Raw genomic sequence first — 17,322 nt, 5'->3', positions numbered from 1 at the left:
GGGCGCTTGGGTGGCTCAGTCTCTAAACTTCATCTTCTGGGCGCTTGGGTGGCTCAGTCTCTAAACTTCATCTTCTGGGCGCTTGGGTGGCTCAGTCTCTAAACTTCATCTTCTGGGCGCTTGGGTGGCTCAGTCTCTAAACTTCATCTTCTGGGCGCTTGGGTGGTTCAGTCTCTAAACTTCATCTTCTGGGCGCTTGGGTGGCTCAGTCTCTAAACTTCATCTTCTGGGCGCTTGGGTGGTTCAGTCTCTAAACTTCATCTTCTGGGCGCTTGGGTGGCTCAGTCTCTAAACTTCATCTTCTGGGCGCTTGGGTGGCTCAGTCTTTAAACTTCATCTTCTGGGTGCCTGGGTGGCTCAGTCATTAAGTATTGGATTTCAGCTCAGGTCATCATCTCACGGGACTTCATGAGCTCCAGTCCCATATGGGGTAAGCTCCAGCCCCATCTCTCTCTCTCTCTCTCTCTCTCTCTCTCTCTCTCCCCCTCCTGGGATTCTCTCTCTTTCTCTCTGTCTGCCCCTCGCTCACTTGCGCCCTCTCTCTCCCTCTCAAAAAATAATATAAAGCCTGGGGGGACTCAGTTGGTTAAGCGTCCGACTTCCGCTCAGGTCATGATCTCACAGTCCTGGAGTTCGAGCCCCGCGTCAGGCTCTGTGCTGACAGCTCGGAGCCTGGAGCCTGCTTCAGATTCTGTGTCTCCCTCTCTCTCTGCCCCTCCCCTGCTCTCTCGCTCGCTTTCTCTCTCTCTCTCTCTCAAAAATATATAAAAACATTAAAAAATTTTTTCAATAAATAAAGTAAATAGTAATAATAAACTTCATCTCCTGCTGACATGGCTTCTTCTGTACTCTCCTGGGAGTCTGTCACCTTCTCATCCCCCTGTTCACGTGGAGTATGAGGGATGTGGTCCTAAATGCTTTCATTTCTGAAACATTCCAAAGCCCCTTTCGTGGACCTTCCCGCGTTCAGAGTTTCGGCTTCACCCCTCACCCTATCTCCTAGCTGCAGTTACCGAAGTGAATAGTTCGTTCTGTTTGACATCTGCCGCACACCAGGTGCTTCCCATGTTATTTCATGGACTCCTCACACCAGGTTTGCCATGGATGTGTTACGGGCCACATTTCACAGATGAGGCAACTGAAGCCCAGAGAGAGAGAGTGGCTTGCCCCAACCCCCCAGCGGATACCGGACAGCGAAGGCCGTCTGCTTTCTGGTACACCATGATACCTCCTGATTGTCCTCAAGACCTCCTGTACCTCCCCTACCCAGTCCCCACATCCTTATGGACGCCCCCTGGGAGTTCCTGCTTCGGTGGGATGCTCAGCCAACTGAGCCACCCAGGCACCCCAAGAGTGATTTTTTTTTTAATGTCTCTGGAGACAGGAGAGAGAGAGCACTTCACAGAAGCAGGTCTTTAACAAATGCATCGTGATGCACCTGCTCACACTTTCCTGCCGGCCGTACCTCCTGTGGACACCAAGCTGAGCCCAGCCCGGGGCTGGATGTTTCTACAGACAGCCTCCAGCACCACGGGACACCCCGGTCCAGGCTCCACCTGAGAAGACCAACTCTTTAACTTGTAGTAAGGACTCGAGGTGATTTACAGCGCAAGACCCGAGTAAAGTACAGTTGTTCACGTGGAAATAGGAAATTAATGCCAGAACACAGAAGAGAGCCATTGTGCTAACATGGAAGGTCAAGTTAGCTATGTGGTTAAAGGTTGAATTGATCTTGAAAAACAGCAGGATGCAAAGTTGTACATACAGGTGGTTACGTCGATTTTTTAAAACCATTTCAAACCTATAGTATAAAAGACGATTAAAAATAGCCTAAAAGTTAAAAAAAAATACCCAAAAATATTAATCAGAAGTTAATTTTGGCTGTTTTGTTTTCCCCTAGTCTTTTGTGTTTGCTAAACTTTGCTAAACTGTATTTAATGAGCATATATTAGTTTTATTTTATTTATTTTTATTATTGAAAAAATGACGGGTACCTGGGTGGCTCAGTCGGTTGAGCATCCAACTTTGGCTCAGGTCATGATCTCACAGTTCGTGAGGTCAAGCCCCGCATCAGGCTCTGTGCTGACAGCTCAGAGCCTGGAACCTGCTTCAGGTTCTGTGTCTCCCTCTCTCTCTGCCCCTTCCCTGCTTGCACTCTGTCTCTCTCTCAAAAATAAATAAACACTGGGGGCGCCTGGGTGGCGCAGTCGGTTAAGCGTCCGACTTCAGCCAGGTCATGATCTCGCGGTCCGTGAGTTCGAGCCCCGCGTCAGGCTCTGGGCTGACAGCTCAGAGCCTGGAGTCTGTTTCGGATTCTGTGTCTCCCTCTCTCTCTGCCCCTCCCCCGTTCATGCTCTGTCTCTCTCTGTCCCAAAAATAAATAAAAAAAAAAACGTTGAAAAAGAAAAAATAAATAAATAAATAAACACTAAGGCTATTATGAATGGGAATACATTTCTTTTTCAGGAAATAGAAAAAGAAGAATAGAGAGTTAGCAGAAGGAAGAAAATAACAAAGATTAAAGCAGAAATAAATGAAATACAGACCAAAACAACAATAAAAAAAAAAAAGATCAGTGAAACTAACAGCTGGTTTTTTTGAAAAGATAAGCAAAATTGGGGCCCCTGGGGGGCTCAGTCGGTGAAGCGTCTGATTTCGGCTCAGGTCATGATCTCACGGTTCGTGGGTTCGAGCCCTGTGTTGGGCTTGCCAACTGTCAGTGAGGAGCCCGCTTCAGATCCTCTGTCCCCCCACCCCTGTCCCTCCCCTGCTCATGCTCTCTCTCTCTCAAAAATTAAAATAATTTTTAAAAGATTTTTGTAAAAAATGATGTTTCTCCCAGCCAAGCCAAAAATTATATACCTATATCTATATAGAGCCATCTGTCTAGATCTAGATATATCCACAGAAGGAAACTTACCATAACTTTAGGAGAGAAACTTTTTCCCCCCAGAATCAAATCCTGAGAGGAATGAATAATAAAATAGACCATCTTCGATAATGGTTTTTAGGCCAGGGCAGAAGCAATCTTCATTTGTTTCTTTCTATCCTTGGTGTAAGTTAGTCAAGGGTTCCTTTCAGTGGTCGGGCAGTGGGGAGGCAGGGCTGGGACTGAGCTGATGCGCCCCAGGTTTGTCACTTTCCAGTCATGTCGTCTACATCAGGACAGAACTCAGGATCCCTGGAACGGATGGGAGAGCTTCAGCTAAGACTTAACTTCTTGGAGGTTGAAACTAGACCACTTTCTCACACCATTTACAAAAATAAACTCAAAATGGATAAAGGACCTAAATGTGAGACAGGAAACCATCAAAACCTTAGAGGAGAAAGCAGGAAAAGACCTCTCTGACCTCAGCCGTAGCAATCTCTTACTCGACACATCCCCAAAGGCAAGGGAATTAAAAGCAAAAGTGAATTACTGGGACCTTATGAAGATAAAAAGCTTCTGCACAGCAAAGGAAACAACCAACAAAACTAAAAGGCAACCAACGGAATGGGAAAAGATATTTGCAAATGACATATCGGACAAAGGGCTAGTATCTAAAATCTATAAAGAGCTCACCAAACTCCACACCCGAAAAACAAATAACCCAGTGAAGAAATGGGCAGAAAACATGAATAGACACTTCTCTAAAGAAGACATCCAGATGGCCAACAGGCACATGAAAAGATGTTCAGCGTCGCTCCTTATCAGGGAAATACAAATCAAAACCACACTCAGGTATCACCTCACGCCAGTCAGAGTGGCCAAAATGAACAAATCAGGAGACTATAGATGCTGGAGAGGATGTGGAGAAACGGGAACCCTCTTGCACTGTTGGTGGGAATGCAAATTGGTGCAGCCGCTCTGGAAAACAGTGTGGAGGTTCTTCAGAAAATTAAAAATAGACCTACCCTATGACCAAGCAATAGCACTGCTAAGAATTTACCCAAGGGATACAGGAGTACTGATGCATAGGGGCACTTGTACCCCAATGTTCATAGCAGCACTCTCAGCAATAGCCAAATTATGGAAAGAGCCTAAATGTCCATCAACTGATGAATGGATAAAGAAATTGGGGTTTATATACACAATGGAGTACTACGTGGCAACGGGAAAGAATGAAATATGGCCCTTTGTAGCAACATGGATGGAACTGGAGAGTGTGATGCTAAGTGAAATAAGCCATACAGAGAAAGACAGATACCATATGGTTTCACTCTTATGTGGATCCTGAGAAACTTAACAGGAACCCATGGGGGAGGGGAAGGAAAAAAAAAAAAAGACGTTAGAGTGGGAGAGAGCCAAAGCATAAGAGACTGTTAAAAACTGAGAACAAACTGAGGGTTGATGGGGGGTGGGAGGGAGGGGAGGGTGGGTGATGGGTATTGAGGAGGGCACCTTTTGGGATGAGCACTGGGTGTTGTATGGAAACCAATTTGTCAATAAATTTCATATACATTAAAAAAAAAAAAAAAAGACTTAACTTCTTGGACCACCGCTCCTTAACCCGTAACCTCTGCTATTCTGCCTCCGCTGTGAACACCACACAAGACATACGCACAGCGCTGTCAGCCTGCTGATGCTCAATTCGCTAAGCAAGGTTCCCCGTCTTTCTTGTCTCCTGATCTGGTCCTTATCCCTCTCCTCTATTTTTTTGCCTTTCCTAACCTGACAAGGTCATGGGTCATGTCAGGGATTAAGTCATGGATCAGCCCCGCCATCAGATCCATTCCTCAGCTCTGACGTACAGGCCTGCTGGAGGAACCCTCCGCACCTTGGTTGACCTTGCATCTTCCCTGTGCCGGCTCTCTAAGTACATTCAGTGACGACTTGGCCACTGCCTAATGGGAAACTGCCCCATCTTTCTGAGTCCTCGCTATCCGTTGCCTGGGAAAGTGCCTGGCACATGAAAATAGGTAAGTCCCTACATGGAGGAATGAGTGGGTAGGTGGAGCGGGTAGGTGGAGGGATGGAGGGATTAATCTCATTGGAGAAACAAGCAGGATACACTCCGAAGGTCTAAAAACTCAGGCGACTGCTCTGCCTGAGCTGCCCTATAAAATATGGTGCCATGTTGGTATTTTGGTTTTGCCACATATGGTATTTGAGCCATGGCGAGTTGAGAAAGAAAGGCTTCTACAGAGAGCATACTTTTATTTTTTTTTTTAATTTTTTTTCAACGTTTTTTATTTATTTTGGGACAGAGAGAGACAGAGCATGAACGGGGGAGGGGCAGAGAGAGAGGGAGACACAGAATCGGAAACAGGCTCCAGGCTCTGAGCCATCAGCCCAGAGCCTGACGTGGGGCTCGAACTCACGGACCCGCGAGATCGTGACCTGGCTGAAGTCGGACGCTTAACCGACTGCGCCACCCAGGCGCCCCAGAGCATACTTTTAAATTAGGAGACTATGCCCTGGAGCACAGGAAAGATGAGTCCCCCACCCCCACCCCAGGGCCTGGCTTTCTCTCAGAAAAGGCCAAGTCACTGTTGGTCCACAACCACACTGTTGTTTGGCTAGCCGTAGGCAGCCATGACTCTCAGGGGCTCCAACACTTGACCAGATGCCCAGAAGAAGAGATGTCTCTACCCCCACTCAGCTTCCCTTGCGTCTCTAAAAGCCAACTTCACTGGCAGGCCTGAGCTCATTGAAGTGGGGAGGAAGCATCTTAAAAGGGTCCCTAGTGTTGCTTTAGGGTCACCCTGACACAACAAGCCCTGTTCAGTGTTTGTCATTCAAGGGTGAGTAGGCCGGGGCCCCAATGCAAACAAACTCCATTCTCTTCTTTCCACTCCTGCAATGCCCTCTTCTACCTCGTTGTTCCTGGACATGAAAATCCTAGCCATTCCTGGACCAGGGCCGTTGGGTGACTAAGGGCAGGACGAACCAGATTGATGGAACAGACGATGCAGAAAAGAGAGTCTCCCTCAACAGCGATTTCCACTGCCTTTGGTGTAGGAACCTTGTAAAGACAACGGCGGTCCCTGAAGAAAATGAAAATTCAGATCAGATTTAGAAACCGCGAGGTCTGGGTTTTCCAAACCAAAGGCTGTCTCCACTGGAGAAACTCAGGCCCGTCTCCCCAGCCCTTCCCCAGATCGGCCAGCAGGTGGCGCCACCATCAGGGATTTCAAAACCAAAACTCTACTCAACTGGAAACAGACTTTTTTTTCATTTTGTTTATGCAAATAGTTCATTCCCTACAACATTCCTCCGGGAATGGTTCCCACCCCCCTTCCCCTCCACGCTCATTCCCTCCCCCTTCCCTCCTCTGCATGACCGCTGTCTCCCTCAACGCAGAGTGGATGAAGACGCTGTCAGGAGAGTCTAGGATCCAAAAACAGGCCTGGAGAAATGTGAGTAAGGCTGATGGGGACCCAGGGAGGGAGGGAGGGAGAAGCCAGAAGGGAGAATCCTGGGCAACTCTGCTCCCAAATTTATTCAGGGAGACAGGAACACCCTTCCCCTCCCCGTAGAGCTTACCTTATGCCGGTATGCACACGCGGGCACACGCAAACACATACCTTCCATCCCTCCTCATGAGGACAAAAGGAGACCTTACACACGTGAGGTGATGGCCACGCTCTCTTCTTCCTCCCAGCTCATAACAGGGGAGCAGCAAGATGGGGAGACCCACTCTGCCCAGGAGGGGTGCGCTCTGTGTGTGACTCCATATTCTATAGGCCGTTTCTCCCAGAGGCCTTTGCTGGCCCTTGGGAGCCATATCAGAGAGCCATGACTGGAAACCCTCACCCTCAGTTAACTGGTCCCAAGCCAGCCCTATTCCGGGAAGGGGAGGGGAGTGTTGCGAGAGGGCAGGGGAGGAGGATGGGGAGAGAGGACAGGGAGTATGATGAACCTTTGGACTGCACATTGCCCCGGGGGAGGAATACCCAATGCAGCGGCTGCAGAGACCAGCCTCCCCTCTTCACCCACCCCCACTGAGAACATCTCTATGAGGTCTAGAATGGCCAGAGTGGAAAATGCCGAGCGGTATGAGACCATCCCAGCCCCCACCCCAGTCACTGCCAAAATGGCAAGGGTGCTGCACCCCTCCAGCCCTACAGACACCCACTTTCTTTTCGGCAGGTGGCTCTTATACCTCCTGGTGATGATCCTGTTCTGTAGGGTGGAAGGCTCCATCCCCATTTCTCAGAAGCTCTTTGGGGAGGTGACTTCTCCTCTGTACCCCAAGCCTTACCCCAACAACTTTGAGAAAACCACTGTGATCACGGTGCCCACAGGATTCAGGGTGAAGCTCGTCTTCTGGCAGTTTGACCTGGAGCCTTCTGAAGGCTGTTTCTATGACTACGTCAAGGTATGGGATCAGGTTGGGAGGGCAGAGGGAGAGCTGGGTGTCTCTGGAAACTGAGGACTTGTGTTCTAACCACCCTGGATAGCATTCTTCACACATGGACAGAGCCCTAGCCCTTCAAGAGCTGATGGCCAAGTGGAGCTCTGAGAGTCAGGTGACACCCTGGATGTGTGTGGGGGGGGGTCCACTGGATTTAGAGGCCCTCAGTGAGCACTGAAGGGAGAAACATGGAGGAAGGAACGTACAGGTCCCACTTCCAGGAAATGTACTGTCCATAAGAGTCAGAAAAACCTTCCCCATCTGCTGACTTTCTGGGAGTCTTTGGAAAACAGCTGTGCCTCAGTTTCCCTGTTTCCATGTAGAATATCACCATGGCTGCCTGCCTAAACAGGAACATGGGGGAGAGAAATGTATGCAGTAGTAGCTCAAATGTAGCCCTCAGCAAAGTCAATGGGCTCAGTCTCCTCACCTTTGAAACAACCAAGAAGGCCTTCCAAGTCTCAACTTTCTATATCCAATAAAAATGAGATTCAAGGTTCAGGATCCAAGTAGAGACTACACACATCTGATAAATACCATTCCCAGGAGGGTATACCCTCTGGAGGCTATGAGAGAATGATCGGAAAATGATACATCTTCCTAACCCAGAGGACTTGAGAAGTTTGCAGGGTTGGGGGGAAGGGTCTCCGGGGTAGGGATAGAGAGGGATGGGGTGGGGGCAGGATGTCTTCCACTTTTGAGGGGTTAAGGAACCTGTGAAGAAAGAGATAAAGTGGGGGGGTGGCGCCTGGGTGGCTCAGTCGGTTAAGCATCTGACTCAGTTTCAGCTCAGGTCATGATCTCGTGGGTTCTTGAGATCAAGCCCCGAGTCGGGCTCTGCGTTGACAGCGTGGAGCCTGCTTGGAATTCTCTCTCCCACTCTCTGCCCCTCCCCCACTTGTGTACACTCTCTCTCAATTTCTGTCTCTCTCTCTCAAAATAAATAAATAAACTTAAAAAAAATTTTTTACGAAAGGAAAGATAAGGGATTCTAGGCGATGCTTGCCGATATGAAGGCTGGAGAGGCTCACTCTCAGCTGAGTCTATCAGGAAGCATGACTGGATGTGAATGGTTTGCATAAGGTGAGGTGGAGTAACTAGACAGAAAATAAAGCAGACCTGTCGGGCTCTCGGAATGAAAGAATGCTAAAGACTAGGGTAGAGACAACCAAGATTCCAGTGGAAGACGAGCACGGGAGGTGGTGGAAATGAAGAAAGGTCTGAAACATGCTGGGGGACATAGAACAAAGAAGAGGTGATGTACCAGGCACAGGGTGACATGCAAGGAGCTACCCACTGGGAGACTCAGATGCACCATGGAAGTCCCGCCAGGGTGGGGAGAAGTTCACAACAGCCAGATCCCGGCAGGCAGAAACCAGGCAGAGGCTGTTCCACCAGTAGAGTGGAACTCTTTGGGACACTCGCTCTTTGGGACAAGAGGAGGACCTTCACTGACCTTCCTCATGGGACGTGTCTCCTCAACAGCTCCTCTTCCCGCCCCTTCTCCTTCCTCCACCAGATCTCTGCTGACAAGAAAACTCTGGGGAGGTTCTGTGGGCAACTGGGTTCTCCACTGGGCAACCCCCCAGAAGCAAAGGAATTTATGTCTGAAGGGAACAAGATGCTGCTGACCTTCCACACGGACTTCTCCAATGAGGAGAATGGCACCATTATGTTCTACAAGGGCTTCCTGGCCTACTACCAAGCTGTGGGTGAGTGGTCCCTGGGTGCCTTTTTTTCTGGCCTTAGTCATATGGACTAGGGACCAGAAAAGGGGAATCTTGAATCCAAAGGAGTAGGAAGCCTGTCCTTCCTTCCTTTTCCCCTCAAGAGAGCTTTGTCCAAAGGGGGCCTGCCAACCTGGGTTCTGTCACCATTGGGGGATTTCCAGAAGACATCATTAGACAGGCCTGGAAGTTCAGGTGGCCAAGAGCTGACTTTGTCTTTCGGCCTCCGGTGAGTGATCTCTCTGAGAGCAGAGCCATTACAGAAATCCCCGGCAGGAATTTAACCTCTCCTTCTGGAATCTCTTCCAGACCTCGATGAATGTGCCGCCCAGCGCAACTCGGTTGAGGAGAATCTCCAGCCCCAGTGCCAGCACCTGTGTCATAACTATCCTGGTGGCTACTTCTGTTCCTGCCGTCCAGGCTATGAGCTTCAGAAGAATGGGCATTCCTGCCAGGGTGAGGTTGGGGCACTGTGGAAGGGAGGCAGGGATGGAGCAAGGGCTTGCTGGCCAGCCCGAGAGTCTCCGGTGACCCCCCACCCGGCTCTGCTCCCACAGCCGAGTGCAGCAGTGAGCTGTACACGGAGCCATCGGGCTACGTCTCCAGCCTGGAGTACCCCAAGCCCTACCCCCCTGACCTGCGCTGCAACTATAGCATCCGGGTAGAGCGCGGCCTCACCCTCCACCTCAAGTTCCTGGAACCTTTCGAGATCGATGACCACCAGCAAGTGCACTGCCCCTATGACCAGCTACAGGTACAGCCGTCCTACTCCCTGAGAGACCCCCTTCCTCTCCCTCCCCTCTTCACCCGGCACCCCTCACCCCTGCTTCCCGCTAGATCCTCTGGCCAATCGGGACAGGAATGACCAACGTCACACATGGGCTAGGCGAGTTCCCACACAACTGGGTGTGGATCCTAGGGATCCCTTTCCCCCTCCAGCTGAAAGCATACACAAAAAGCAGACTTCCCACCACCGCCGCCCTCCTGGCTCAGTGGGGAAATGTCTGAATTAGAGAGATGGCCCTCACCTCTTCCCCACCAGATCTACGCCAGTGGGAGGAATATCGGCGAGTTCTGTGGGAAGCAAAGACCCGCTGACCTTGACAGCAGCAGCAATGCCGTGGATCTGCTGTTCTTCACGGATGACTCGGGGGACAGCCGAGGCTGGAAGCTGCATTATACGACTGAAAGTAAGATTTCCCGGGGGCCTCTCCCATTAGGCAGCACTGGGGCAGAATCAGATGGGTAGAAGAGACAGTGGCTCTGACATGAATATGTCCTCTGGTCTCCCCAACAGTCATCAAGTGCCCCCAGCCCAAGACCCTAGACAAGTTCACCATCATCCAGGACCTGCAGCCTCAATACCAGTTCCGTGACTATTTCATTGTCACCTGCAAACAGGGCTACCAGCTTGTGGAGGTAAGAGCCCAAGGCTGAGGGAAAACAGCTGGCCCAGCCTTCCGGGGGCAATTCACACGGGTAGCTCAGCCCCCCCCCCATCAGATTTAGGCTCAGTCCCGATTGGACTCACAGATGCTTGAGCTGGAAGGGTCACCTGGTCTACCAGCTCTCAAAACCTGACTATACACTGGGAACACTTGGAATTTTATGAATACTGATGTCTGGGTCCCCTGTAAGAGATTGATTCCATTGACCTGGAGATTGATTCCTCGGCCTGGCACCTAGGGCATCAGGATCACTCGAAGCTAATGTGCAGCCAAGTTTATGAACTGCTAACCTTGGGCAGTAACGGTAGGATTAGGACCTGAAGAGGCAGGGTGGAGTACAAGGAGTGACTCGCGCAGCATCACAGATTTTGTACGGGAGGGACTGGAACCAAATCTCCCGCCCCTTGCCCCAGGGCTTTTTTATGTACGATGAGGTTCTCAGCCTGGACCCGCCACCCTGTTCTCAGCTTTGCGGGTGCAGTAAAGAACATGGTTTTATTGGTTAATCTCACAGAATCCGGTAAAGTAAGATGTAGTTTTGAAAGACATGAAAGTTAGAGTCACCCCTGGGCAGGGGCACGGGACTGGACATCCCATCTTTGTTCAATAGATCCACTTGGAAGACCTCATCAGAATCAGAGAGAAGATCTTTGGTATGCCCTCAAATAGTAGTTAATTCATGCAGCAAACATTTTAAGTGTTACCGAGGGTCAGGCGGTGTTCTAGATGCAGGAGGTCGGTAAAAAGAAACGCGCATATTCACGACAGCCTTCATGCAGCCTACCTATGAAAGTTGCATCAAGCTGAGCTAGCCAGACGAGTTGCTCTTTACCCCTGGATGTCTCCAGCTACGTCATGAGGACTGGCTGTCCCAGGCCCAGAAGACTGGAGACTCCCGTACTCTTTGCTCACGTTACAACCCTCCCTGTCTTCTGCTGCCACCACCCTTACCTTGGCATGTGTGACTCACATCATAGAATTTAAAGCAAGCCACACAGCTTGTCTCCCGTTATTTGCATTTCACTGAAACATCCTTGTTCTCGTACGCACTCTCTTGCGATCTTTTCCAGGGCTAACTCTCTGGGATGGTTGTTGGCCTGAATGAAACTCATTCATAGGGTCTGGTTAATTTTCATCTCAGAGGGTGCCATTTTCTTGCTTTGTGCTTGCTATCTACTCAACTACTATAGCATTTGGCACACATCAGTATCTCAAGCACCCTGGAAAGTGGCTGGGCCCTTGCCCTTCAGAAAACTGCGGTCTAGGGGCACCTGGGTGGCTCAGTGGGTTAAGCAACCGACTCTGGCTCAGGTCATGATCTCGCAGTTTGCGAGTTCAAGCCCCGCGTCGGGCTCTATGCTGACAGCTCAGAGCCTGGAGCCTACTTCAGATTCTGTGTCTCCCCCTCTTTCTACCCCTGCCCTGCTCACGCTCTGTGTCTCTCTGTCTCGCAATAATAAACATTAAAAAAAAAATTAAAAAAAAAAAAAGAAAGAAAGAAAACTGCGGTCTAGGAGAAAGGAAGTGATGCAGGCCAAGACCGGTGGGTACTCCAAAGGAGGAGAAACATGGTTCTACTTCAGGGCACGGTGTTTTGTTCCAACGCAGAAAACACCCAGCCAGTCTTGCTGTTTTTTTAATCTAAACCTGTGGAGTCCAAATGGGCCTCCGTGGAAAAAGGCAAGAGTCTAGAGAGAGGATTATTGGGCCTGACAATGAGTCCTTGCTCTGACTTGCTGCCGTGTGACTCGGGGCTCCCCTCGGTAGCCCCGGTCTGAGAAGGACAAAGGAGCCGCACCCACAGAGGTTCTGAGGCCTGCGAGTTTGAGATGTTCTGGCACTGGCTGCTGCTCTGGGGTGGGAAAGGCGGGAAGGGAACCGCAGTGCCTTCTTGTACTAATGACACAGCTACCTCTGTCCCTCTTCTCACACAGGGAAACCAGGTGCTGCTCTCCTTCACGGCTGTCTGTCAGGACGACGGCACGTGGCACCGTGCCATGCCCAGATGCAAGAGTAAGTCACAACTCAGGAGTATCTGCCCCTACTCCCACCCCCCGGCCGTGAGGACCTGGGATGTGAAGGGAAGAGGGGGCCTGGGCTAAGCCTCTCCCCAAAGGACTGTCCCCCCCACTTGTCCTCTGAAGCCTATGGCCCACAGCAGGAACCAGTCGGCCCTCCGCTCAGCTGTACTGGGGGGCTCTCCCCAGAACTGAATTTCACTCCATCCAGTTCCCATCCGTCATAAGTTCCCCCCACCGACCGTAGTGCCCTGAGGTTCTCAGCTTGTTCTGTGGGCAGACAACTCGTGGTCCCTCCGCTGAAGTTCCAGTACGTTCTCAGCTCTCATACGGCCCTGTGTTCTCTCCAAGTCAAGGACTGTGGGCAGCCCCAAAGCCTGACTAACGGGGACTTCAATTACACCACCGCAAAGGGGGTGAACACCTACCAGGCCCGTATCCAGTACTACTGCCGGGAGCCCTATTACAAGATGCAGACCAGAGGAGGCATCAGTGAAACCGAGCGAGGTAGGGACCCATGCAAACGGCAGCCTCCTCCCTTCCATCTTCTCGGGACATCTTCCGAGATTTCTTCCAACATAACCCCTCGAGAATGGATGCATATTACGGTATCTTCCCAGGACGCCGGCTTCAGGGGCCTAAAGTACGATGCCAAGAGGCGTCTAGTAGGGTTGCATAAGGAGGCACCGGAGCCGACACAAAGAAAATCTCAAATCTCATAAACGGTCCGCTCCTTCTCACCACAAGCATCATCATTCCCACCCGCGCAAGCAGCGTCACCGTCCCGACCTCCGTCACCATCATTTCCACCACCACCATCCCCACCACCTCCAACACCCCCTCAGGCTACTATGTTGCAACTTTTTTGCATTTAGATTTACTAAATGACTCTCAAACTTATCTTCCAAACTTTTCTTTAAAATAAATCAGGAGTGCCCGGGTGGCTCAGTCAGTTAAACATCCGACTTCTGCTCAGGTCATGATCTTCCAGTTTGTGAGTTCAAGCCCCATGTCAGGCTCTGGGATGACAGCTCGGAGCTTGGAGCCTTCTTGGGTTCGGGGTCTCCCTCTCCCCCTGTCCCTCCCCTGCTCACACTCTGTCTCTGTCTCTGTCTCTCTCTCAAAACTGAATAACCATTAAAATAAAATAAAATAAAATAAAATAAAATAAAATAAAATAAATCACATCCTAGGAGCGCCTGGGTGGCTCAGTCAGTTAAGCATCAAACTCTTGATTTTGGCTCAGGTCATGATCCACAGTTTGTGAGTTCCAGTCCCGCATTGGGCTTCGCACTATCAGCATGGAGCCTGCTAGGGATTCTCTCTCCCCCTCTCTCTCTCTGCTCCTCCCTCACTCGTTCTGTCTCTCTCTCTCTCAAAATAAATAAACTTTTTTAAAATAAAATTAAATAAATGACATGCTTTGTAGGTTAGAAACATCCAAAAAAAGAAACAATCTTATATTGAAATTATATAGTATTATTAAAGAGCTGGGCTTTGAAGTCAGACAATCCTTCTTAGTTTGCATCTTGGTTCTGTAACCTAGAAATTATGTGACCTTGTGCAAACTATTTCAGCTCATTTTCCTCCTCCAAAAAAATGAGGATAATAATGCATCCCCGAAAGTGTCACTGTGGTGCTTCAAGGAGATAATGTCAAGAAAGTGCTTAGCAACAGGTACGGTACTCCGTCAGCCATCAGAAAATGTAGCCACCATTATTATCTACAAACCCACTTCCAAGGTGCAGTCACTGACAAGATGTTCAAATGTTCCTTCCGGTTTTTATGTCTACCTTCACAAACAGGGAGCACATCAAACGTAGAGTTAATGTTCTGATTTTTTTCACCGAATGTCAACACCAAAAAAATATACGTAGGGAGCCTCACAACACTTGTGATATTCCATCCTTATGTATTTCAACCTTCCCTTTGTCCGTGTTGGTTCCGGATCTCCCCTCTCCCCATCTAGCGCGCTCTGTGCTTACTGGCCTCTGCGAGCCGCTTCTCCTGCCCACCATCGCCCAGCCTGCTCATCGCCCCCTCTTTCCACAGGGGCCTATACCTGCACCGCCGAGGGCATTTGGAAGAATGAAAAGGAAGGACAAAAGATTCCTCGGTGTTTGCCAGGTGAGTGGAAGCCCTCTGGGGCCATCCCCAGTGCCTTCGGCAACGCTGCGGGGCCTCAGGAAGAGCCTGCACAGAGCATGGAGACAAAGTGAATGGAGAGACACTCCAGCTTGAGGTCAAAAATAGACAGGAGTAGTAAAGGGGGAAGGTAAGGAGAAGGCCCAGGAGAAACGGACAGAGGGACCCAGACAACTGGACTCGGTCCTGACATTCCCGCTTTTTCCCTGAGCAGATGGGGAATCGGGGAGTAAAAAAGAGCAAGAAAACCCCCAGGAAGAAATAAACCAGAGCCAGGAGGAGAGGCTGACAAAGGCCAAAGACTCAGGGGGAGGGTGGGAATGGGAGAACAAAGAGGAAACGGCCCCGCTCCCCCCGCCCCCAGCCAGAAAAAAAGGCCTCAGGGGGGAACTGCCTGATCACAGAAGGAAAGAGGATGGGCCGGACTGACTTGAACTTGCCTTCTCTGTCTCTCCTCTCCAGTGTGTGGGAAACCCGTCAATCCCGTGGAACAGAAGCAGCGCATCATTGGAGGGCAAAGAGCCAAGCTGGGCAACTTCCCCTGGCAGGCATACACCAACATCTATGGGCCAGGCGGGGGGGCCCTGCTGGGCGACCGCTGGATCCTCACAGCTGCCCACACCCTCTACCCCAAGGACTACAACGGGGAAAATAACGCCACCAGGGATGTGTTCCTGGGCCACGTAAACGTGGAAGAGATCACAAAACTAGCAAACCACCCTGTCCGCAGGGTCAGCATTCACCCAGACTACCGCCAGGACGAGTCTAACAATTTTGAGGCGGACATCGCCCTCTTGGAGCTGGAAAATAGTGTCACCCTGGGGCCCAACCTCCTCCCCATCTGCCTCCCTGACAACGAGACCTTCTATGACAGGGGCCTCATGGGCTACGTCAGTGGCTTTGGGATAATGGAGGAGAGGCTTTCCTATGACCTCAAGTTTATCCGTCTGCCCGTAGGTAGGCGAGAGGCGTGTGAGAGCTGGCTCCGGAAAAAAAATAGGAACGATGTGTTTTCTCAAAACATGTTCTGTGCCGGGGACCCGTCTCTAAAGCAGGATGCCTGTCAGGGCGATAGCGGAGGGGTCTTTGCAGTGAAGGATGAGGACAATGATCGCTGGGTGGCCACGGGCATCGTATCCTGGGGCATCGGGTGTGGCAGGGGCTATGGCTTCTACACCAAATTACTCAACTACGTGGACTGGATCAAGAAGGAGATGGGGGAGGAGGAGGGAGAGGGCTGAGCCCACAATTCACTAGGTCAAAATCCAGACAGCAGTACATTAAAAAAAAAAATGATCTGACCAGTTATTGATAACCACTAAGAATCCATATTAAAATCACTGATGCAGAAAGACATTGTGTGAAATAAATGCTCTTTTCTATAATCCCATCCCTGAAACAACCCAAAGGTCACCTTTATTTCCTCCAAGGATTGCAGAAGATGTATTCCACAATCTCTAGTTATCATTGTCCTCTTCCGTCATTATACCCTTGGGCAATTGAAACTCTTTCCAAAGAAAATTTTATGAGAAATGCCAGTGTGCAGAATGAGTTAAAAGTAGTATTTAACCAATATAAAAATATTTAATAGGATCATATTGAAAATACTTAAGGGGCACCTCGGTGGCTCAGTCGGTTAAGCATCGGACTTTAGCACAGGTCATGATCCCGCACTTCCAGGGTTCGAGCCCCGAGTCAGGCTCTGTGCTGACAGCTCGGAGCCTGGAGCCTGCTTCACATTCTGTGTCTCCCTCTCTCTCTGCCCCTCCCCTGCTCGCACTCTGTCTCTCTGTCTCCCAAAAATAAACAGTAAGAAAAACAATTTTTTTTCTTTTTTTTTTTAATTTTTTTTTTAACGTTTATTTATTTTTGAGACAGAGAGAGACAGAGCATGAACAGGGGAGGAGCAGAGAGAGAGGGAGACACAGAATCGGAAGCAGGCTCCAGGCTCTGAGCCATCAGCCCAGAGCCCGACGCGGGGCTCGAACTCACAGACCGCGAGATGGTGACCTGAGCCGAAGTCGGACGCTTAACCGACCAAGCCACCCAGGCGCCCCAAGAAAAAATTTTTTTAATACTTAAGAAGACAATCAGAATCAAAAATGTTTATGCACACATTTACAATTAGGGTTCTAGATAACAATTTATTTCTAATTTTGTTTTGATTATATAAGAAGAAAATCCTGATTTCCCCACACATGTAGTTGCAAATATAACAGTCTTTTTTTAAAGCTCCCTTTCCAGGGGGCCCGGGTGGCTCCATCGGTTAGTGTCGGATTCCTGATTACAGCTCAGGTCACAATTCCAGGACTGTGGGATTGAGTCCTCCTTCAAGCTCCACATTGAGTCGGGTGCCCGGTGGAAGTGGAGCATGGAACCTGCTTGGGATTCTCACCCTCTCTCCTTCTGCCCCTCTCCCTCCCTCAAGTGTTTCTTTCCTCTCTCTCTCTCAAATAAAAAAATAAAAATTAACAAATAAGAAACATTCTTTAAAAAATAGATTTAAAAAATAAGCAAATAAAAGCTCCCTTTACAACTTCTACGTGTTTCTTTTTTTGTTTTTTTATTTATTTATTTTTAATGTTTATTTATTTTGAGAGAGAGAGAGAGAGAGCATGAGCGGGGGAGGAGCAGAGAGAAAGGGAGG

At 49.7% G+C, this 17,322-nt stretch overlaps 1 protein-coding gene across 1 annotated transcript; it reads left to right on the top strand.

Annotated features, from left to right (window-relative positions):
* The first annotated feature begins 6,836 nt into the window (after positions 1-6,836).
* On the top strand, positions 6,837-15,916 carry C1R (complement C1r). Its single transcript, XM_047067008.1, has 11 exons — positions 6,837-6,976; positions 7,073-7,301; positions 8,857-9,049; positions 9,374-9,520; positions 9,622-9,818; positions 10,107-10,254; positions 10,362-10,483; positions 12,447-12,525; positions 12,882-13,037; positions 14,583-14,657; positions 15,138-15,916. Exons 1-11 carry the CDS (start codon positions 6,837-6,839, stop codon positions 15,914-15,916), a joined length of 2,265 nt encoding a protein of 754 aa, XP_046922964.1.
* The last annotated feature ends 1,406 nt before the right edge of the window (positions 15,917-17,322 follow it).

The sequence above is a fragment of the Lynx rufus genome, unplaced genomic scaffold, assembly GCF_022079265.1.
Source record: "Lynx rufus isolate CCGP_SWC_20201006 ecotype Redwood Valley unplaced genomic scaffold, mLynRuf1.p SCAF_7, whole genome shotgun sequence".
NCBI classification, from domain to species: domain Eukaryota; kingdom Metazoa; phylum Chordata; class Mammalia; order Carnivora; family Felidae; genus Lynx; species Lynx rufus.
Note: the sequence above shows the minus strand (reverse complement) of the source record. Positions and strands in the feature narration are given on the sequence as shown.